Source organism: Globicephala melas, chromosome 20 (assembly GCF_963455315.2).
Source record: "Globicephala melas chromosome 20, mGloMel1.2, whole genome shotgun sequence".
NCBI classification, from domain to species: domain Eukaryota; kingdom Metazoa; phylum Chordata; class Mammalia; order Artiodactyla; family Delphinidae; genus Globicephala; species Globicephala melas.
The window spans coordinates 38,271,183-38,293,454 of NC_083333.1; the positions used below are offsets into that span (position 1 = coordinate 38,271,183).

A 22,272-nucleotide genomic window follows, 5' to 3' on the forward strand; every position below is an offset into this window, starting at 1 on the left:
GCCTCCGCGCCTCACTACATGGGGGGTTCCTATTGGACGAGGGGAACTCGCGCGACACTCTGGGTTTTGTAGTTTTTGTGGCGAAGGTATCCGTAGCTAGGAGAAGGTCATTCCCAGGAAACCGGAACAAGATGGACTACAATACCCAGAAATCAAGAGGGGAAGCTGTCGTGGGTGGGAAGACAGCACTACCCGGAAGTTCTGGGAGTTCGGCCGCGCGGGAAGAAAGAACGGCCCAAGGTTGGCGAGGCCCACGCTCTGCCACCCGGGCGGCCGCGTGGCATGCTGGGAATTGTAGTTCAATGCAGGTCTAGGGTTTGGGGCGTGGGCTCCAAAATCCAAGGTTTGACCTCATCCCGCCCTTGCTAGTGTCTGGGCCGCAGGTGAGCCGTTATTGGCTGCCGTTAAGGACTGTTACCATTCCCGGGTAAGTAAGAGGCCTTGAAGCCCGCGGCAGTGCCGCACTGGGAGCCCAAATGCATAGGGCCTTCTTGAAGAGCCCTTACTGCAAGAAGCCAGGTTGGCTCCTGGTCGCGTTTCCTCACTCGGGACTCTGGGCAGCCCCTGGTCGTTGGTAGCTCGAGGCCTCTTGAGAGGCGGTGAATTGTGATGTGCGGAACAGTGATCCTCAGCAAGGACATCTGACTGCTCTGTCAGGCCTTGCTGCTTAATTGGCCGGAAGATACTTAAGCTCTTCCACACCCACAGTCCCTTTCATTCTCCGCAGCAACCCTTCACAATTAATCTTAATGAGCACTTACATGCCAGGCTCTGTGGTAAGGCTTTTAGTACATCTCATTTAATCCTGTCAACAAGCCTAGAATGTGGGCACTGTTCCCGTTATTCACAGACAAGAAATGTGGCCCAGATTGGTTGGTAAATTGCACAATCACATAGCTAATAAGTGGCAAAATCAGTGTACAAATATGGATCTGTCTTAGGCCCTCTGAATTTTTCACCACCACAAAAGTCCCATTGTCTGATACATCTACCCAAGGAAATCAGTTATTAGAAGGTAATTTTGACATCTTAAGCTATTTTTACCCTTGACTGAGTGGTCCACTCCCTTGGGTCTCACTCCTGTGACTGAATAATCGCACCTGATTCTTGAAGCAAAGCCCAGAGACAAGGGTCGCATTCCTAGAGATTTCCCATTCAGGTTGGGTTATGGTGGGTGGTGAGGGAAGGACAAATTCTTATCATCAGAGAGCTCCAATGGCCAAAAAGGGAAATAATCTTTGCCTTTGGGAAACTCTCAACGTGGGAAGAGGAATAGAGTAGGAAGAAATAGTTCCCATCTGACTCAGGGAAACAAAACAAATAAAACAGCTAAATATAGTTAACTTTTGGTTTTTATATCAGTGGCAAGAGCAGAAGTAAATATGATCCAAAGCAGCAGATAGCCCCCAATCATTTATATTTAACTTTGGGAGGCAAAGACACCCACTCAGGCTGAGAGCTGTTACCCACACTCATCTCTCCAGGGCCAAGACTGCTGCGATGCCTTATATGCAGTGAAGGCAAAGGGAGGAGGTCAGAGATAATAATAAAGCCTTACATGTGTCAGATGGATTTAACTTTTCTAAGTGTTTCACCTATTATACCTCATGCGACTTTGTGAAGGAAACTTGAAGAAAATCGTGCTTGCAAAAAACAAAAAAATCACAGTGATACCTAGTTGCAGACCTTGGGTCAGAACCCACTTCTGTTATTCTAATTCCCAGCCCTATATTTTCTTTTCCCACAGATTCGTAGAGGTTAAACAAAGGCTAATGAAACATGACTGATGAAGAGTGATTGTAGAGGATGATGGTGCTGGTGTCTGTGGCCCCTGCCATTCTTGCAATTCGAAGCTTAAGTAAGACACTCTGCATTGTATTTCACTGCAAACTGAGCAGTTTTTGCTCAGTGGAGAGCCTTTCTGGGAGGTAGGCAGGCAATGTGACTGTTGTGACCAAAAGGGCTCTAGAGTGCAGACTCAGTAGTTTTGGCGCACGGGCTTAGGTGCTCCGTGGCATGTGGGATCTTCCTGGACCAGGTCTCGAACCCGTCCCCTGCATTGGCAGGTGGATTCTTAACCACTGCACCACCAGGGAAGCCCCAGCAGGGCTGGTTTTATTCCTGTTTTACAGTCAGAAAACAAGAAGTGCAATGATTTGTCCAAAGTTTCACTGCTACCTAGGATGAGTTTGGACTTGAACCTGGTGTTTTAACACAAAGTCTGGTGTAGTAACTAAATTGCCTTCCTCCTTTGCCTTTCCCGGGGGGGAACATATGGTGAGACATATGGTGAGACATATGTCTGGAGAGGTGATCAGGGGCCAGGTTACAGAAGGCCTTAAGTTTCAGGCTTATCTTCAGAGTTTGGACTTTATCTCCCAGCTGGGAAAGTTTTCTTAAGCTGTTTAATAAAGGATAAATATTAATGATATTTGTGAGGGATGGTATAAATTTAATTGCATATTAATATTTATTTAAAATAAACATATGGAAAGTAAGTTTAGTTTTAAGAAGCGAGTCAAAGACCCAGGTGTCAAAGGAGTCATCTCTATTGGACTCATAAGGTTGTTCACCAAACACAACTTGATGCAACTCTGTAGTCCAGCCACTACGCTAGATGCTAAGGACACAGGGGTGACTGAGATGCAGGTCATTGTCAGGATGAAGTGAGATTGTGTAAGCAGCCAGAGCCAGCTCAAAGTTTATTATTGCCATCCCGAATAACAGAGGATATGTGTTTGAGCCAAAAAAGCCCTTGATGGCAACACCTCAAAACTGCGAAGTTGGGGGCTCCCCTGGTGGCACAGTGGTTGAGAGTCCGCCTGCCGATGCAGGGGACGTGGGTTCGTGCCCCAGTCCGGGAAGATCCCACATGCCGCGGAGCAGCTAGGCCCTTGAGCCATGGCTGCTGAGCCTGCGCGTCTGGAGCCTGTGCTCCGCAACGGGAGAGGCCACAACAGTGAGAGACCGCGTACCGCCAAAAAAAAAAAAAAAAAACTGCAAAGGTGGAGCTTCAGTTCAGAGGAGGTTCTTGGGTTGAAGCCCCTGCAGCAGCCCTTCAGCCTTTCTTCCCGGATCATCCCAGAGCAGAGAGGCATCTGCTGTTGGCAGATTGGACCACAAGGATGCTTACTTAGAAAACAGAGCCCCCACTTGTACATCAGTAGCTCACAATACTGTAAGGCAGAATCCGGGAAAAGCAGGATCATCTTGCAGGGGTTTCCTAACAATGTACCCCAGGAAGAGCTTTATACCTTGGGGGAGAGGCAGGCATCTTCCTATTCCTATCACTGCCATGGCCAGCCATGGTTACTGATGGGAGTCTGAGTACCCCTCTGATGTGTCAGGAGTAGGGAAAAGGTGGAGAACCACAAATCGAGGTTATCTGAAAGTTGTTTGGTCCAGGAAGGGAACTGGGCCATTAGATCTGGCGCTATGGAATAGGAATTAGAAATGTTTTAGTATGACCCTATGGATTAGAATTAGGAGAGATATTACCTAAGGAAAAACTTTCTAACTGCCAGGACTGGACTTCAAAGATAGCATGAAGGTGTCTCGAAAGACAGTGAGTTTGCTGACTCTGGACATGTGCAAGTAGAGGTAGCAGAGATGATCTAGACAGGTGTTTGGACCAAATGGTCCCTTTGATCATGAGATGCAATCCTATTTATTGGGTGATGTCAGCCAGTGCTGTTGATATCAAGGAGAAAGGTTTCAGGGACTGGAGGGATCAGAGAAAGATGTTGGATTACTTCATCCTTCAGTGTATTGGATCCCTACTATGATGGGCACTGTTCTAGGCACTGAGGATACTAGTGGTGAAGATAGACAAGATTCCTACCTTAAAGGAAGCGGAAAGCAGAAGTACAGTTAAGGGAGAGGGAAAGGAGGTAGAGTAGGAGTTAATTAAGGACCACCTACTATATGTGAGGCACCATTAGATGCTTTTATGTATTTCCAATTCTTTCAACAAGCAGCACAGTAGCGATTATTTGCACTTTGATTGAGGAGAGTGAGAGGTAAAGTGACTTACTAGGCTTGTATGGACATAATGAGCTCTGCAGCCAACGTACATTTTAAGGGAGGGCAAACGGATTAACCTTTAAATGTCAGTTTCCTTTTGTGTAAAATGGGGATGACGGTATCTGCCTCAAGGACTGTGAGGATTCAATGAGATAATTAATGCCTACAGAGTGCTCTTAAGACCTGGCAGGTACAATGTGCTTAGAGGCTGCACAGCTAGTGATGGCCAGTCCTGAATTCGAAGCTAGGACTCTCCGGATTTTCTCCCCCAGCTTGGAAAGGCTTTGGCTCGGAGAGAGGAGTAACCCTGCTGTCCCCAGCGGCCCAGCGCTCTAGGGCTGCGCGTTTTCCCGATTCTCCTGTCCCCGGTCCCGCCCCGCCTCCCCGGTCCCGCCCCCTTCCGCTGGCCGGACGTCCGGTCCGCGTGCGCGCGCTCCTGAGGCCTCGTCTGCCCTCCGGGAGCCACCCAGTGAACGTCTGTGGGACTGGGCGAAACGCGGCTTCCGAGGCCGGGTCAGAGGCCCCGGGTACGTAGAGCGCCGCACGGGCAAGTGGGAGCTGCCGGGCCCGGGGAGGGGCGGGCCGGGCGGCGGCTCCCGGCGGCGGCTCCCGGGGTTGCATTGCTCTCTTGGGCGATCAGGCCACCCCGGAGAGCTGGGTCCACCCCGGAGGTATTGTGTCCTGGTGCCGGGCTCTGGGCGCACCAGTTGTGCTGCGTGGTGTAGCGTAGAGTACGCGCCTTTCTTTCAAGCCTTGGTTACAGTTTATTGAGCACATACTATTTTACCTCCATGGCTCATTGCCTTGACAGCAGCCCTACTAAGTAAGGTGATGTTTTCCCTGTTTTACAGCTGTGGAAACCAAGAAAGGTTTACAGCTAGAAGGCGGTGGAAATTGAATTCAAACTCTGGTTCAGTCCAAAGCTACTGCACTTCAGACCTTTGTGGTCAGATATAACTTTGATTTTTGAAGCCAGCGTCTGCCACTTATAGTTGTGTGATCTTGGGTACCTTTCCGACTCTGCTCATGTGAAAAATTGGAGGCATGGAGTTCCCACTTATGCATTGATGAAGAGGGCAGCCTGACCCCCTGCTTTTCTCCGCCTCCCAGCTTCGCAAACGGAGGCTTTGGCGCCTCTGGAGCTGAGTTTGTTTACGAAGTTTTCAAAGATGTTTCTCTCACAGTTATGCAGAAATTGTCACCCGAATGAACTTTGACGTTAAGTCCTAGTTTTAAAGTTGAGGAAGTGGAAGCCTTTGCATATGGTTTCTTTGGGGGCCAGCTGTGCAGATTTTGCCTAAATGAATCAGATGGATTTGGCAGGGTGCAGACAGGCCTGGGGACACGATGAAATGCTAGAGATCTGGCTGATGATAGAAAGTGGACAGGCCAGTTGGGGTGGTTCTTCCTTCGAGCCCTAAATTCCCACCAGATCCTCTTCTGTCTTTCGAGCAAGGTCTGAATGTGTCCTCCTGGGTAATCTGGTTAAAGGGTTCAGAACCTCACTTAGTACCTGTGCCTTTAGGGCTGAAGGCAGGCCAGCAGTAGCAGTGAGCTTAGCTTTGTTTTGAAAACTACCCACTCTCCCATTTTTAGATTGCAAAAATTTTTCTCTGAAAGTTTCAAAGGATATGATTTTTGGTTAATTGTAAATATGGACATTTAAAAAATAAAACTGTTACATTAGGCACTTAAATCTGCAGTGATTTGATTTCCCTCATCCTTTGAAAAGAATACATGAACCAGTTTTTTTTTATATATAGGGTTTTTTTAATATATAAATTTACTTATTTATTTATTTACTTTTGGCTGCGTTGGCTCTTCGTTGCTGCGCGGGGGGCTTTCTCTAGTTGTGGCGAGAGGGGGGGTACTTTTCATTGCAGTGCGCGGGCTTCTTATCGTGGTGCGCGCACTTCAGTAGTTGTGGCTCATGGGCTCTAGAGCTCAGCCTCAGTAGTTGTGGCGCTTGGGCTCAGTAGTTGTGGCGCACGAGCTTGCTCCGCGGCATGTGGGATCTTCCCGGACCAGGGACCAGGGCTTGAACCCGTGTCCCCTGCATGGGTAGGTGGATTCTTTTTTTTTTTTTAATTAATTTATTTATTTATTTTTGGCTGTGTTAGGTCTTTGTTGCTGTGCGCGGGCTTTCTCTAGTTGTCGTGAGCCGGGGCTACTCTTCGTTGCGGTTCGTGGGCTTCTCATTGTCATGGCTTCTCTTGTTGCGGAGCACGGGCTCTAGGCGCGCAGGCTTCAGTAGTTGTGGCACGTAGGCTCAGTAGTTGTGGCTCGCAGGCTCTAGAGAGCAGGCTCAGTAGTTGTGGCACACGGGGCTTAGTTGCTCCGCGGCATGTGGGATCTTCCTGGGCCAGGGCTTGAACCTGTGTCCCTTGCATTGTCAGGCAGATTCTTAACCACTGCGCCACCAGGGAATTCCACCAATTTTTATTTAACGGTTGAAATTTTACATTGTTCCTTTTTCCTCCTTGAACTCGTATTTCCACTATATTTCCTCCACAGAATTTTTTTCTAGTAAAATCGATTTTATGCTCGAAGTCTTTGGTTTGTTGTCCTACTTCTCTGCAACAAAAATACGTACAAAAATTAAAACACTTGAAAATTGTATTGTCATAATATTAAACATTTTCTTTTGGATTGAGTTCAAAAATTGTAAAATACCCAATTGACCACAACAACTAGTTTTGATCATTGTTAAACATAAGTTTTATTTAAAATGCTTCTCTTAATAAGCCAAATGGAACTTTTTAAAAAATTCATATACGTATCCATGTATATTTGCTAGAAAGAGCAGAGCTTTTTTTTCTCTCATGCCCGTAAGCATTGAAAAAGTTGGTTCTTGTAAATAAATACAGAGGAGTTGAAGACATTTCGTTGTGGCAGTAATACTCAACTCTTTGAACATCTTTTGAGTTATGGGCCAAAAAATCACCGTGATGTCAATTACTAATGACTTGTCAGCTGACAGTTCTTTTAGGTCCTCCTTTAACTTTACTGAAGGCAAAGGTTTAGAAAGCACCGGACTCAGCAGGAGAATTTGTTACGTGGTCACTATAAACAATCACATTCTTGGCATGAATACTTATATTTTGAATTACCCCTTTGGGGTGCCAGGGGTATTTTGCACCGTGGAACAATGCACCTTAGTAAAATTTGGCATGGGTGGGTAGTTACACCTTTCTGGGAACCTGGGAAAAGATAGCCCGCAGCATGTTCCAAGTGTGATCTGTTCTCATAGGGAGACACTTGGCAAACTGAGTTGAAATTTATTCCTCTTAAACCATGTTTTTGTGTCCCTTGGAAAATCTTCGTGCCTCCTCCAGTACGAAGACCACTTGGAACTACGGTGGGCAAATACCTAACTTCTTTTACCTTCCATTTCCTCACCTTTAGAATGGGAATAAGTAAGAACTGACTTCTTTGGGTCATGGTGCTGATCAGATGGGATCCACGACGTCCAGGCACACAGGGAGCAGCTCAGACGGTGGATGGCAGCTCTTACACTCCAGTCCCTGCCTGCTGGGACACTCAGCTTCCTAGGCACTCCTTGCCTCGGTTTCCTCATTTGTGAGCCCAAGATATCTCAGCCCAGGAATGTGGGGGTGGGAAGTGATGTGGAAGAGGTTTTGTGATGGTCACAGTACGTTTTCTGGAACAGACATGTTCTTATTTTAAAATAGTTACTGTTGAGTTCCTGCTGACCCAAGAGCTGGACATTTTGCTGTGAGCTTTAGGTACAGTATTCAGCCGATATTGTCTGAGGCCCTGCTGCTCGTCGGGCCCTGTTTTAAGCACCTTGAATTCAATAGTGCTCAGATTCTAGGGAGAGAGGAAGATTACAATAAATAATCACATAGACATAATATTTGAGGGGTGATAAGTGCAGTGAAGAAAAGTGAAACACGAGGGAAACGGTGCTATTTTACATGTTCAGGGCAGTCTCTGATAGGGTGACAACTGAGCGGGGAAGGGGGTGAGCCGTGAGACCCTTGGGGGAAAGGACCTTGTGTGTGGAGGGAACAGCGTGTCCACAGGCCCGAGGTGGGAGTGCTCAGCACGGTCAAGGAGCAGCAAGGCAGTCAGGGTGGCTGGAGGGTCTCATTCAAGGGGGGGAGTGGTGGGTGCCTGGAGAGAATGGAGCTGTGTCTGTCAGGAGGCCCCTACGGGACTCTAAGGACTGGGCTTGAAGTGAGACGGGGACCTTGGAGGGTTTTGGCAGAGGGATGACACTATCCAACCACACTAGCTGCTGTTATGACGAACAGACTGTCGGGGAGCAAAGGTGGCAGCAGATCACTGGGAGGCTGCTGCAGTAATCCAGGAGCAAGACGGTGGGTGGGGTTGGCGGGGCTGTGGGGGGGTGGCGGGCGTGTCTGTCTAGGTGGTGAAGCTGGAAGGTAGAGCTGGCAGGGGGCGCGGGTAAGTTGGATGAAGATTGTGAGAGAGGAGCCAGGAGGGTGCCGAGGGTTTTGGCCTGAGCAGCTGAAAGGACGGAGGTGCCCTTCAGGGAAAGGGAGTAGACAGCAGTCACCGACGTGTCACACGTTGAGTTGGGGAAGATGAGGTGATGGGGGCATATGGTACCTCATTCAGTCCTGACGAAACCCCCGTGAGTAGTCATTATTAATCCCGTTTTATATGCAAGGAAATAGAAGCCCACAGCTCTGAAGTAAATTGCCCTAGGCCACGTGGCTGCGTTCACAGACCCTGAGATTTGGCATTCCCCGTGATCCTTTTTTCTGCATCAACACCAGTGTTGTAGTCCAGTCCAAACGACCTCCCTGTCCACCCATGAAAGCTCCCTGGAGTGATGGTGTGTGCCTGGAGAGGGCTGTAGAAGAAAGACCTGCTCCCTCCCTCCCTCCCTCCCTCCCTTCCCTTGGTGTTGGTGAGGGCCGAGGGAGAGGGAGGCTGACCGCCAGCACCTGCTCTGGGGCCTCCCTCCAGGTCATTGGCAGCCTGGAGAAGGAGGTGGTGACTTAATAGGCCCAGCAGACGAAGAGAAGAGAACTTGGACCCAGGTTTGAACAGCAGCCTCTCACCAATAATGAAAGATCAGGAGCCAGGAAACTGTAGATAAAAATAGCACTTATCAGTTAATTGGAAAACAATATATTTTTGCAACCACTGCTTCCACAAGAAAATAATTGGGTCCCAAGGCAGGGAACAACTCGTTTTCATGAATGATTATATTGATCATTGGAGCAACGTGGATACATCCCCTTTGGAAAGCAATTCAGAGGAGAAGCGTGTGGCTGGTCAGACATGCCCAGGGTGAAATCCTGAGAGGCTGCAGAAGGAGGAGGAAAGAGGCTGGAAGTTCATGAGGGAGCGGGCCCTGGCTGGGCAGGCCGGTGTGGGGCTGTTGACTGGGAGATGCAAAACAAGGGAACTCGCCTCCAACCCAAGTCCCGAGCTCTCCCGAGGGAGGAAAGAAAGTGTGTCCATTCACATATCAGTTCCTTATTCTTTTTTGTTAAAAAACCCACATTATTTATTTATTTATTTATTTATTTTTGGCTGCATCGGGTCTTAGTTGCAGCACGCAGGCTTCTCTCTAGTTGTGGCGTGCCATGTGGGATCTTAGTTCCCTGACCAGGGATCGAACCCACATCCCCTGCACTGGAAGGCAGATTCTTAATCACTGGAGCACCAGGGAAGTCCCTCAGTTCCTTATTCTGCTTGAAGCCATTGGGTGTTTTGTTTGTTTGCACTTTTCTCCTGGAGGGATTTACTGGCAGTGAGCAGCATGTTCTTATGGAAAGAGGAGCAGGCTGGGAGCCTCCCCTTTGCCACTGAGGGGAGAATGTGACCCCCAAGTATTTCCCATTCCCTTTCCTGCTTCTGGAGTCATTCAGTCATTCATTCTACGCATAGTTATCAAACACTGTCAGAACAAGAAGGGAACATTGGTTGAGGGTTCCTTGTGTGCTAAGTACTGTTCTAAGTGCTTTGCACGTATTAACACATTTACTCTTCATGGCAACCCAGAGTAGGTGTCCTTAGCTCCATTTTACAGGTGAAGAAACTAAGTCAAAGAAAGCTTAAATAACGTGACCAATATCACTCACCTGGTGAGCGACTGACAGTCACTAGACACCGGGCTAGATGCTAGAGACAGAAGGGTCCAAACTGGACACAGCTTGTGACCTTGTGGAGCTTATTTTATCTAACACATAGTCACACAAAAGTACAAAGCACAGTGGGCACAAGGGAAGGAGAGGAAATGAAGTGGTGAGAGATGTCAGAGGCCTGATTTGGGTTTGGGGGGTGGACGAGGCTGCACCGAGAGAGGTGGCCTGCTTCCTCGCTGCTTTCAGGTCCTCACTCAGAGTGACTGCTTTGGTCCCTCGTTTAAAACAATGACCCCCGTCACTCTTGATGCCCTCCCCCACTCAGCACCGCCACACTTATCGTGAGCTTTTTGATGGTTTTTGAGCCAGATCAAGAAGAGGATATCAAAGGTGGTCACTCTTCTGGTAGGTGCCTGCAGAGGAGCTACGGGACAGGTCTGCGTGGATCTGGGTGCCTGACTTTGAGGCAGCTGGGAACCTAAACCTTCGTTACCTCCTTGCTGAGCCTTAAGGGGACAGTGGGCTCTCGGTCAGTGCGCCTCTTGGGCAGACCCATCCCCCACCCTCCCCAGGCCCAGGGTGAGTACCACGTGATCGCTCTCGCTCACCTGTCAGTGCTCTGTTATTGGTTGGTTCCATTTGTTACTGTCTGTCTCTCAGAATTTTCCTGTGGGGCAAGACCTGTGTTTTCCTTTGGTTGCTGCAAAGCCCAGAGGAACTCGTTCAGCGGTTCATGAAGGAGTGAGCTATGGAGGGGCTTGTCAAATGGGAACAGCTGTTATTTGTCCAGCCCCTTTAAGCCAGGGGCCCACAGCTTCCCTGGGCATGTGCTCCTCCATCCCCTCGGCCTTCCTGGCAGAGGCCAAGCAGCTGTTCGTCTGTTTCTACAGATGGTCATCCAGGGCCCCAAGAAGGGAAGCTCTTCACTGGGTTACCCAAGGAGGCTGGGGCAGAATTGAGCCTGGAATTTATCTCTGTGCCCTGGTGGTTGTCCATAAGATCCGGCCCCCTATTCTGCAGAGGGAAAACACCAGTGTGATCATCAAGAAATAATTTTTCTTTGGCCCCAAATTGATTTGCCTACAGACGGATGTGCCATCCTTATTTTGTCTTAATCTAAATGTAAATTAAGTTTCCATTCCCGGGGTACATTAAGGCAGGGGTCTAGACTTGGAGTTAGGAGCCCTGAATTCCATCCAGGCTCTGCTTTTAGTTGTGGTCCTGGGCAAGTCCCTTCTTCTCTGGTCCTCAGTCTTTACCATCGTAAACAAAGAGTCCATCCCAAGCCCTGTTGCACAGCAGAACTGCCTGGGTACCTCCAGCCCCCAACACCAAGATCTGACTCAGTAGGTCTCGAGGCGGATCCTGGTCCTGTGTACAGGAAGGAGGTGAGGTCTGTTCGGCCACATGGTCTTACAGGCCCCCTTACCCAACTCGGCAAACCTGGGTGACCAGGTGACAGTGGCTTGCTTTCATCGATGAGGGGTCAGGGCCTTGTGGAGAACCAGCCCTTGCCGCTTCCCTCAGCTGCGGCCTGTTTTCAAGATGGGTCTTCCGCAGAAGAGGACCCCGTGCTTTAGGGACAACAGGACAGAGTTTGGATTTAAAACGCTGGTGCTAAATATCCCATTTCAAAACTTCACCAAAAATAAATAAATAAGGAATTCCCTGGTGGTCCAGTGGATAAGACTCCACGATCTCACTGCTGAGGGCCTAGGTTCAATCCCTGGTCAGGGAACTAAGATCCCACAAGTCGTGCGGCCCAGCCAAAAAAAATTTTTTTAATTTTTTAATTAAAAAAATTTTAAAAAGCTTCAGCTGAGTGGATGAATTTTTTTTTTCCCCCGCAAGTGAACCCTGTCCTTAATTCCTCTTTTGTAAGCTGGAGGGAGACCTACCTGGGGGCAACTCCAGTCTCAGAGAGATTGTAGAGAAATGCCTTGTAAACGGTTTAATAATTTAGTTAGATCTCTCCACGTGGATGATGATTCTGGTGGATATTTTCCTCTCTCCTCGCTGGCTTCCCTGGGTGAGAATGAGCGCGGGCAGATTTAAACATCTAGGTTGGTCCCCTGCTGCCCCAAGCCACCCACCCACTCAGCCCACACCCGAGCGGCTGCCTCCCCCTGTCGTTTAGTGTGTCCTCAGGGGAAGCAGACTCATTTCAGTATAAGCTCAAGCAAACTGTAATTAGGACAGTAAATCTGCTGTTTAACCAAAAAAAAAAAAGTCCTAGGACAGGTTTCAGGGTCCTGGACATCCTTCCTTTGATGCTGAAGGAAGGATGGGAGAGACGTGGCCTTTGATTTAATTTCTCCCAGTTTGGGAACAGAGTCCAGGACATGGTAACCATGTTTACTGAAAATGCAACACGGCTTAAAATCTACTGTGAGATCGTCTGAGGCTGCAGGAATGGGGACCTGACTTCATGAAAGTCTTTTTTTTCTTTCCATGCCTTGCAGTATGACTGACTCAGAGCATCCGTCCTGCACCAGCACCCTCACCTCCTTTCCAGGGCATTTACCACGTCAGTGGCAGTGCACCAAGGGCTGTAGATGTGTTTTCTCGGTCAGTCTGCACAACAGCCTTAGGAGGCAGGTTCTGTCATCTGCATTTTACCCCCATTTTATGGATGAAGAAAACTGAGGTTGAGAGAGGCAAGTGACTTGCCCCGGGTTGCACAGCATGCAGGTGGAGCAACTGGATTTGAAGGGTCTGTGCTCCTAGCCTCTGTGCTGTACTGCAACTGCTCAGTCTGAGAACCGCAGATCACCACGCCAGGCTGAAGGCTACCTCCCCACCAAGCCTGTTTTCCTTCCCTCGTTCCTTCTTGGCATGATCCACACTTCTCTAAACCTCAGGCTTAGTGGCCACTCAGCCACTGCCTCTCGCTGAGCTCCCCACCTGGGCTGCTTCTTAGATGAGAAGGAGGGATTATTACTCTCAGTGTACACCAGTCACCAGGCCTCCCGGTGCCGGTGCTAGGGTGTGGCAGGCAGGCCATTTCCTCCCCGTGAGCCTCAGTGTCCCAGACTAGAAAGCGGAGGCTGGGGCCATCTGGAGAGCGCCTTGGGTTCACCCCAGAGGGACAGGTGTCCCTTTCCTATGGGAGCTTGCCTGCAGTGGGGTACGGCAGCCTCCAGAAAGCTCTCTTTGCTTAATAGCACCCGACCTTGCTCTGCCTGCTCAGCGTTTTGATTGCTAAATTTATAGTGTTAGTTTGCCTTCTTCATGAGTGTCTTTAAAAGAACACTGGAGGCCTCTCCTGAAAGAGTTTTCTGTCTCGGGTGGACCCTGAGCCTCCCGAGCTCAGGGGAGGCTCTGCCTGGCCAGCTGTGTCTTGCTCCCCCGCCTTTGCCTTGCTGTCCCCCAGCCATTTGGCTCCACACTGACTAGGCCTGCTCTGTGCCACAGGCAGGTCCTTCCAGCTTTCCTGTGCGGGACCATCTCAACCGGGGAGCTTGGCCTCCGGTGACCTCCCTCTTTCCTAGGAAGATGTTCCTGGTGGGCCTGACAGGGGGCATTGCCTCAGGCAAGAGCTCGGTGATCCAGGTGTTCCAGCAGCTGGGTTGTGCGGTGATTGATGTGGACGTCATTGCCCGGCATGGTGAGTTGGGGGGGCGGGTTGTACACAGCAGATGCCCTGGGCTCCCTTCCTTCCATGAGGCCTCACCTTTTTATAAGGCTCTTCAAGCCCTCAGAGGAGGGGGGGGGCCTTCCCATCAGCCCTGGTCTCCTGCCCCCTACTGCCCCACTCCCACTCTTCCCTCCAGCTCCCCTCACCCTATGACCAACACCAGGGATTCTGTGCACTCTGCTCTCCTCTCTGCTTTCCCTCCCCTCATCTTGTTTTTGCTGCAACTGAAAGAAGAACCCCTGGGTTCCGCCATCATTTTGCCTCTGGTTGCTCAGAGTCCCCTGGCTGGGCTGGAGGCTCCAGCGAGTGACCCAGGCTCCTCTTCATGCCACAGTCGTCCAGCCAGGGTACCCTGCCCACCGGCGTATCGTGGAGGCCTTCGGCACTGAGGTCTTGCTGGAGAATGGCGACATCGATCGAAAGGTCCTGGGGGACCTGATCTTTAACCAGCCCGACCGGCGGCACCTGCTCAACTCCATCACCCACCCCGAGATATGCAAGGAAATGATGAAGGAGACCTTCAAGTTCTTCCTCCGGGGTAAGACCCGGGGCCTGGGACGGGGTGGGGCCCAGGCCTTTCTCCCCTGCAGAAAGGTTGGCCGGGGTGGGGGTGGGAGCGGGGGGAGGAGCTGGTTATCATCCAGGCTGTTGAGTTCACTCTGCTCGTTGGCGTCCTCCGTGCAGCCCCAGAGAGAAGTGATGTCCCTCAGCTCTTAAGGGGGCTGACAGTTTAATGAGAAGAGACACTTGAGGCTTTTGAGCCATGAACCCCAGGAAGCTGATTTTTCTAATAGGGTGGGAGTCATAGTAGCTGGCGAATAATGGAGTCATAAGACCTGAGTTTAAGTCCTGGCCCTCACGGTTTCCAGCGGTGTGACTGTGGAGTGCACCCCCGCCCCCACGCCTGTTTCCTCCTCTGCATAGTAAGGCTAATAATGCCAACCCGGGCAAGTTCTTAGGGAGACTAAAAGTCTACGCTGTGACTGTCAAACACCACGACAATGTAAACCGTAGTCAGTCAGCTTTGGTGCTGGTTGAGCCGCCTGGGAAAGTAAGTTTGCAGAGTGTAAGGTGGGGAGGCTCCGGGATGGCCAGGGCCGGCGGGGGTGGGTTCTAAGTGGAGGATGATCCTTGGGGGCTGGGCCTCAGTGGAGAGAGCTAGCCTGGCGTGCTCAGGGATGGCCAAGTGATGCGGCAGGACTGAAGGAAGGGGAGAGTGTTTGAAAAGCAGGGGTCTGTGGCAGCCTTTCCCAAGCCGTACGCTACAGTCCAAGCACGGTTCTTCAGGATGGCGTTGGGCAGGGGTGACCTGATCTTTACTGTCCAGGATGGGGTCAGTCCCCAGGAGAAGGGGGAGAGCTGAGAGCAATGGTTTAGGATCAGGCGAGAGGCTGGCCCAGGGCCCCTACAGAGCGGCCTGTCAGCCGCTGGGCCCTGGAGCCTCCAGCCCAGGCTCCGGGTTGAAGGCCTGGCTGATTGTCTGCCGTCAGTCACGAGGCTGAGACTTTGCTTCCTGGAGGGTATGGGGGAGGCATCTTGCTTTTCTTCGGGCTTTTGCACTGTGATCATGGCCAAATTCTCCCATGCGTCAAGTTCTCATGTACAGAGTGGGGACCCTCTCCCCACTGCTGTCCCCTCTGGCCAGTACCTCCCTCCAGAAGGAAAGGGATGACTTGACAGACATCCTTCGTGTTGACCCTCCCTTCCCCGCCCCCCAGCTCTGGCCAGGCAGGAGCTGGCTCCCAGCATCCTCCCTGCTGGACCAGCTTTTGCTCCCCATCTCAGTACCTTGCCACAGGCCTCCTCCCTCCTCCCTCAAGGGCAGTCTCAGGACTCTTGCTACCTTTGTCCTGCCTCTTGTATCTGTGCCAAGACCCCTCCCATCACTGCCCACCCCCGCCGGGAGCGAGACCTTCTGCCTTTCATTCCTGCCCTTTCGCGTTCGCTCCCAGGCCAGGCGCGAGTACATCTATCTGCAGGGCTTTGAGGCAGCAGTGGCTCTCCCCTTCTGAAATTAAGCATCGGATAATGTCACCCGCTCCAAAGTTCTCCCGCTGTGTCATCCACCCAACTTCCCCTCTCCCCAGCCACCACCACTTAAATAAAAGCCAGAAAGCTCTTTTCAGCTCGATAAGGTGAAAAATGGGGACGACAGCTGTGGCTTCCACAGTCCCAGTTTTCCCCTGATGAGTATAACAAATACAACTGTCAGAGTTGGTATAATCAAACGTCAGATAAGATCACCAGCTGTTGGGAGGTCTCCGCGTAGGCAGACGGATGTCTTAATAGAGTCAGGGTGGTTTGCAGAGCTTATCAAGCAGGAGGGATGTGACAGCTGAATAGCCCTTTGCCAGCGAAGCATAGAGCTGTCCGCGAGCTCCCGAGAGGGGCCGAGGAGAAAGGACAGTGCAGGGAGAGGAAGGGACGGGAGTGGAGCAGAAAAGGGAGGTAAGAGGCCCAGTGAGGACCTGGTCTCGGCCCCTGTTCTGGGCTGGACAGGAGTTGGGGAGCCAGCACTGCCAGCCTCCTTCCTCCAGGGAGCTGTAGTAATAACAGCCAGCCATCATCTGTGGAGCAGTGAGTGAGGGTCTGGGTGAGGGGCTGCTGAGGGGTTTACAGGCATTTGCTCATGTAATCCTTACCGTCTTCCTGTGAAGCGGGCCATCTGTTCACTCATTCACACAGGTGAGGTTTGGTAAGGGGCCCAAAGGGAGACAGTGGTGGCGACAAACCAAGGCGTGTCATCTGAGCCCATCTCATGACACACACACACACACACACACACACACACACACACACAGCCGCTTCTCACTGCTCCTGGATCCCTGCCAGCTCTTCCACACTTACACAGCGGTCACTTGCCTAAAGAGAAATAGGAGCCCCAGGTGTTCCTGGGCGAGTAGCCCAGGGACATGCCCGCACACAGTGGGTGAGGTTGCACCCACTTGGCCGGCCTTGGCTTGCAGTGGGAGGGCTAGTCAGTGCCTTTTACCCCACGGGAGTTACTTCTGTAGTATGAGTCATAACCGCTCCCACCCCCCAGAGTCGTACCTGTAATCCTTGGCTGGAGGCGGCCTCTGATGCCGAGAAGCAGCCTCTTTCCCTCTGGGGCTGCTGCGGCCACCACCCCATGGGAGTTTCTCGTGGAGAGTCGGCAGAGAGCGCCGTGCAGGACCTGGCTCCTGGTGGAGAACCTATCATTTTTTTTTCTCTTTTTTTGAGGAAAAGTGGGTGAAGTAGGGCAGAATAGGCCCACTTATTCCTGGAAACTCTCTCCAGTCTCCTACAGCTCTGGCTGTGTCATCTCCCTGTTCAGAAATAACAACTCTTTGGGTTGAAGATCAAGTGAACTCAGCCCTTTGTGACTGCCCCGACCACCTTGTCAGCTTCGCCTCACTCTGCTCGAGGCCTCCACTTCCGCCAGAGCTCTTCCCCTTCCCGGAACCCTCACCTCCACCTGCTCAGTTTCAAGTATCAGAAGTCCTACCCGCTTTTCAAGGCCAATACAGATGCCATCCCTTCTGTAAGGTCTTCTTGGATCATCCACCCCAAAATGACTTTCTGCAGCTTTGTGTTCTGAATGGCGTTGGAACTGGCTAGCATTCGGGTTATGCCTCTCCTCGGAAGGTCTCCCCCTCTGCCGGGCAGCTCCTGATGGTAGGGGGCGGTGGCTTGGACTCTGTTTCCACACTGAGCACATAGTCCTGTGTGTGCTTGCAGAATTGAACTTGTGGGTTTCCTGGCCTCCCCCCAGGATACCGCTACGTGATTCTGGATATCCCCCTGCTGTTTGAGACCAAGAAGCTGCTCAAGTACATGAAGCACACGGTGGTGGTATACTGGTGAGTGTGTGGCACGGCCTGGCCTGACCGAGGCTGGAAAGGAGGACCCCTGGGGGAAGGCGTGTACCTGCAAAATGGCCCCCTGCATTTTGCCTTTCCCCACAGGGTGGCCAGGAGGCCCAGAGGTTTGGGGGAGCAGGGCCCAGAGCCTGTAGAAACTGACCTCTGTGCCTGACCCAGATGTGCCTGGGAGTAGATGTGGGGGAGTGATGGTCCCCAGGTCTCTCTAGTGCTTGGGAAGGGCTCCCCCTGCTGGCTCTTGGAGGCACTTCAGCCCAGATGCCGGGCCCTCCCCTGGGTGACCGTGTTCTTATTCATTGGTTCCCTTTTCCCTCCTGCAGCACTTCTCAACTTTCCAAACATTTATTACTTCCCTCAGTTTACCTCTCAACATAAGGTAGTCAGGACAGGAGTTGATATTTCTGAGTTATAGAAAACTCAAGGCAGGGAGTTACAGAATTTGTCCAGGGTCACCCATCGGCAAAATCTATGAAAAGAAAGTTGCCGAGAAGGAGTTGTCAGAACCCAGCTAAGGAAGGAGCTTTGTTCATGTCCCCCAGGACATGAAGCAAACCAGAATCCAGGTTTGGCAAACAGAGGAGGATCAAGCTGTCAGAGAAAATGAGTCGTAGTCCCAGCGGAGTGAGAGTGCAGATGAGGCTTCAGGGTGTGTCTGCCTTCCAGAAACTTCCTGGATGCCACCCATAAGTACAGCAGACACAGAGGTGGACACTTGGCTCTGCAGGTACTTTGGGCACAGGGTTGCTCTCAAGAGACTAATGGTGGGGGAGTCTCCGAGCACACTGGAGGCGGGGCCTGGAGCGCTCAGTGCCCTAAGCATCACCCTGCCCTCTGCCCCAGCGCCCCGCTGTGGGTTGGCATTTAAAGGCAGCCTGAATCTGCTGAGCCTGGTGCAGGGACTCAGGCATCCTCTTCGCTCCCCCACTGGCCCGTGTCTCGCCCTATAATCCTGCAGCCTCTCTGAGTTCTTTGTTCTCTGTTTGTGAAGTACTGTCAACTGAGGCCAAGCCAACTCCAGGAGGACAGAGTTCTCTTTGCCTTGGAATTTTAATACAATTGAAACTTTGTACCAAGGGATTCAAAAAAAAAAAGTCTTACTAGAGTGTGGGTGAGTAAACAAGACGGGCTGGTTGCGTCTGCAGTCACCAGGTGACTCCACGCTTTCCCTGCCACCTTCCTCATCCTATGCTTTCCTTTTGCTAAGAGCAGAGATAGCTGTGGCTCCTGGCACATAATTGCAGCTTTGTAGATTCTGCCTGCTCCCCAGGAGATCCTCCAGCCCCACTCACCAGCCAGAGCAGCCTTTCCCAGGGTCTCGGGTACCATACATGCCCCACTTTTACCACATGTGGTTGTATGGCTCTTGAGAGATGCCCAAGAGATGAATGAGTGATTATTTGCTTTTCATAAAAGGGATCCACGCTTTACAAAAATAAGGACCCCCTCATGGACTCCTTTAATTGGCATTTGAAATAATATGGGCGTTTACCAAAGTGTGATTATACCAAAATGTGATTATTCACTTTTTCAAGGAGCTTGCCAATTGTGGGATAAATGTTTGGGCAAAAGTTCCCTTACCACAAACAACGTCAGTCTTTTAACCATCTGGGACTATCCCTGAGCTCCAGGAAGGGCTGTCAGAGAGTTCTGCCTTCACACCCCAGGAGGCCCCCGGTCACGGCCTCACCGTCTGAAGGGTGTGCGCTCACTGGTGGCCCCAGGCCATCTCCATTCTCTCACCCAGACTTTCCCAGCCACAGATCTGCAGTGTCCCTGACTAGGGTTGGCTATAGTCCTTGTTCTTAGCCAGGCAGGGATTGGCCCCATGGCCTTGACAGTATGCTGTCCTCCTAACAAAGGAAATCAGAAGTCCTACCTACTTTCCAAGGCTAGTGCAAATGCCATCCTTCTACAGGGTCTTCCCTGATCAGTCAGCCAGAAATGACTTCCTGCCACGTTCAGTTCTGAATGGCGTTGGGATTGGCTAGTGTTCAGTTATGTCTGTCCTTGGAAAGTCTGTCTTCACATCCCAGGAAGCCCTTGGGTCTAGGCCACAAGTAGGAGGGGACTAAACTGTAGTCATCAAATCCTCCCATCTTATAACTGGGAAAATTCAGGCCTAGTGGCAAAGCAGAGAGACCCCAGATGGCAGAAAACAGCTGCTGCAGCCCTTTCCCGCCTTGTTCCTATTGAGGGCTTAGGCATTCACAGAGATGACCCCATTCCAGAGGACAGCTGGGCAGTTCCTGTGTAGCCAAAAGCAGGACAGGGCGTTTGCCGAGGAAGGACCCAGGCGGTAACATCAGAGCGCGCGCGAGGCATCCTTTGTATTTCCTGTGGCGTTGGGAGACTGGGCGTTGCCTGGCTTACTGTGCAGTGCTCAGTCCTGTCCCAAGGACCAAGGGGACCCAGTTCTCAAGTCCTTGCTCCTCTTGGGCTCTGTGCATCCCACTTCATCGGTGGCATCAAGCCCAGTGGCCACCGTCTCAGCCCAGTCCTTTTGCTCTGAATGTGCAGGACTAGGTGTGGGGAGACAAGGAGAGGGCTCTTTGTGGTGGACCGGGAAGCTGTTTTTGATGCCGCAGGGCCAGGCCCCCAGGGGAGCTGAAGGAAGTGCTTAGTTTGCAGACACAGGTCTTTCAGTAAAGTTCATCCATCCAGGGATGCAGGATGTAGCCGATTCCAGGTGATCAAATCCTCCCATCTTAAAACTGGGAGTCTCGGGCCTGGTGGCAGGAAACAGCAGCTGCCCCTTTTCCCTCCACATTCACACTAAGGGGCTCAGGTAGCCCACAGTGCTACTAGGGTGCTCACAAAGAGTGGGGTGTGGTGGGGGGAGGGGCTCAGGTAGCCCACAGTGCTACCAGGGTGCTCACAAAGAGTGGGGTGTGGTGGGGGAGCCCAGGAGCTTCCAGGGCTGTCCACCCCCGTCACGCACCATTGGGAGGGAGGCCGGGACCTGGGATGTCTGAGCAGCCCTTCTGCCCGGTCCCTAGTGACCGAGACACGCAGCTGGCCCGGCTGATGCAGCGGAACAACCTGAACCGTGATGACGCAGAGGCCCGGATCAAGGCCCAGCTGCCCCTGAAGGACAAGGCCCGCATGGCCCGCCACGTTCTAGACAACTCGGGCGAGTGGGGCGTCACCAAACGCCAGGTGGTCCTCCTGCACGCCGAGCTGGAGCGCTCCCTGGAGTACCTGCCACTGCGGCTCGGGGTCCTCACGGGGCTGGCCGGCATCGCCAGTCTCCTCTACCTGCTCACCCACTACCTCCTGCCTTCCCCCTAGCGGGACCCTGCAAGGCAGGAATTCCTGGGTCTCCCATCTCCTCAGAGGCTGAAACCAGGTAATGAATGCATCCGGTTTCCTCCCAACCCCTCAGCACACACACTCTGGATCTGGGCTGGAGCCCTGCACTGGGCCGACCCTTCCTCGGAGCACATCCTGTCCAAGGCAGAGAAGCAGCCCTCTGTCAGCAGATGCTCCTTCCCACCTCCCCCAGCGCCCCTCCCTCTGGAACAGTGACCATCACGGGCTGTGGAAGCAACAGTGGTAGACTCTTGTAACTTTCTTGTGGGCGGGGGTGAGGAGCACCTTCAGTGGCCGTCACCAGTGTTTAAAGCTGGGAGGGTCCCTGGGCTTGAACCCTTTCCTAGCACGTGCCCCGTCACGGCCAAAACCCCCTATGTGGACCATGGGAAATCAGTTTAGACCAAGGGCTGCCTTCAAGCAGGATTCCCCTGTAGATTGAAGCCCTTGGCCAGGAGGCAGTAACAATCCCCTTGTCGTGATGCTGTAGTGAGGCAGAGGCCAGGCCTCTTCTGGGATGACCCACTGTCCCACCGTGGCATTTCCCTAGCACTCTCCGCACCCTGCTCCCCGCCTCCTACCACTCTACCTCCCTGAGCTCTTGCTAGGCTGCACGCGGTGCACCAGGCTGTTTCTGGCCTCTTTGCCTTCACCTTGCTGCTCCTCAATCTGGAAAACCTTTTTTTTCCCCTACAACTGGCTACCTTCCAGCTCAGGCACCATCTGAAGCCCCAGGCTGGGTTAGGTGCTCTGGGATACCCCCTGCCCCACATTTTACCTGAATCCACAGTATAATAATCAGCCAAAAACTGGTTAGTCTCTCCTACTAGACTGTAAGCCCTTTGAGGGCAGGAACTGTGTCTTATTCATCCGTGTTCCTGGTGCAGAGCCTGACTTGCCATTGGTGCTGAATAAAGTGTGTTGATCTGAAATGCCCTGTGCTGCCATTGTTCCCCCAGCATCACCGACTGACCGAGGTTCCCAGACTTGGCTGGTACCATTGGGGTTAGACTTGGCCTCCTCCCACACTAAGACCTGTGCTCCTCACTTCCCTGGGCCCAGAAGGTACAGTTGCCTTCTGACTTCTTCTGGGGCCCCAGGAGGATTCCAGCCAGGTCCAGATGTACCTGTGTGGGAGGTGGGTGGAGGTGCTGGGGCAGCCTCACACCCACATACTCCATCTTCCTTCCCCAACCCAATTAGACCAATGTAGACATCAGCTTCCCCTTGCCAGAGCCGGCAGACCTGCTGATGTGTTGATCCTGTAGCCAGCAGCCTATTAAGACCAGAAATGAGTGTGACAAATGCGATTGCTGTGGTGGCCATACTCAGTGCCCCCTTTCCCAGAGCTGCT

The 22,272-nt window shown here is 51.9% G+C and overlaps 1 protein-coding gene across 11 annotated transcripts; it reads left to right on the forward strand.

The window, feature by feature from the left end:
- Window positions 1–4,430: 4,430 nt before the first annotated feature.
- Window positions 4,431–21,850, forward strand: DCAKD (dephospho-CoA kinase domain containing). Of its 11 annotated transcripts, none has more exons than XM_070044425.1 (6): window positions 4,431–4,550; window positions 10,519–10,688; window positions 13,524–13,716; window positions 14,081–14,284; window positions 17,501–17,588; window positions 20,606–21,850. In XM_070044425.1, the coding sequence occupies exons 3-6, from the start codon at window positions 13,605–13,607 to the stop codon at window positions 20,895–20,897; spliced, it is 696 nt and encodes a 231-aa protein (XP_069900526.1). In that variant the 5' UTR covers window positions 4,431–4,550; window positions 10,519–10,688; window positions 13,524–13,604; the 3' UTR covers window positions 20,898–21,850. The 11 variants fall into 11 exon arrangements, with proteins under 11 accessions (XP_069900526.1, XP_030704856.1, XP_060146135.1 ...); XM_060290152.2 differs by lacking the exon at window positions 10,519–10,688 and adding an exon at window positions 12,572–12,770 and having other exon boundaries at window positions 4,436–4,550; window positions 13,528–13,716; XM_070044426.1 differs by lacking the exon at window positions 10,519–10,688 and adding an exon at window positions 12,572–12,707 and having other exon boundaries at window positions 4,436–4,550; window positions 13,528–13,716.
- Window positions 21,851–22,272: the final 422 nt, after the last annotated feature.

Coding starts and splice junctions, on each gene's coding strand:
- DCAKD (XM_060290146.2), top strand. CDS start 13,693: ATGTGGACGTCATTGCCCGGCATG. Junction 13,717..13,980: donor GGACGTCATTGCCCGGCATG/GTGAGTTGGGGG, acceptor AACTGAAAGAAG/AACCCCTGGGTTCCGCCATC. Junction 14,285..17,500: donor CTTCAAGTTCTTCCTCCGGG/GTAAGACCCGGG, acceptor GCCTCCCCCCAG/GATACCGCTACGTGATTCTG.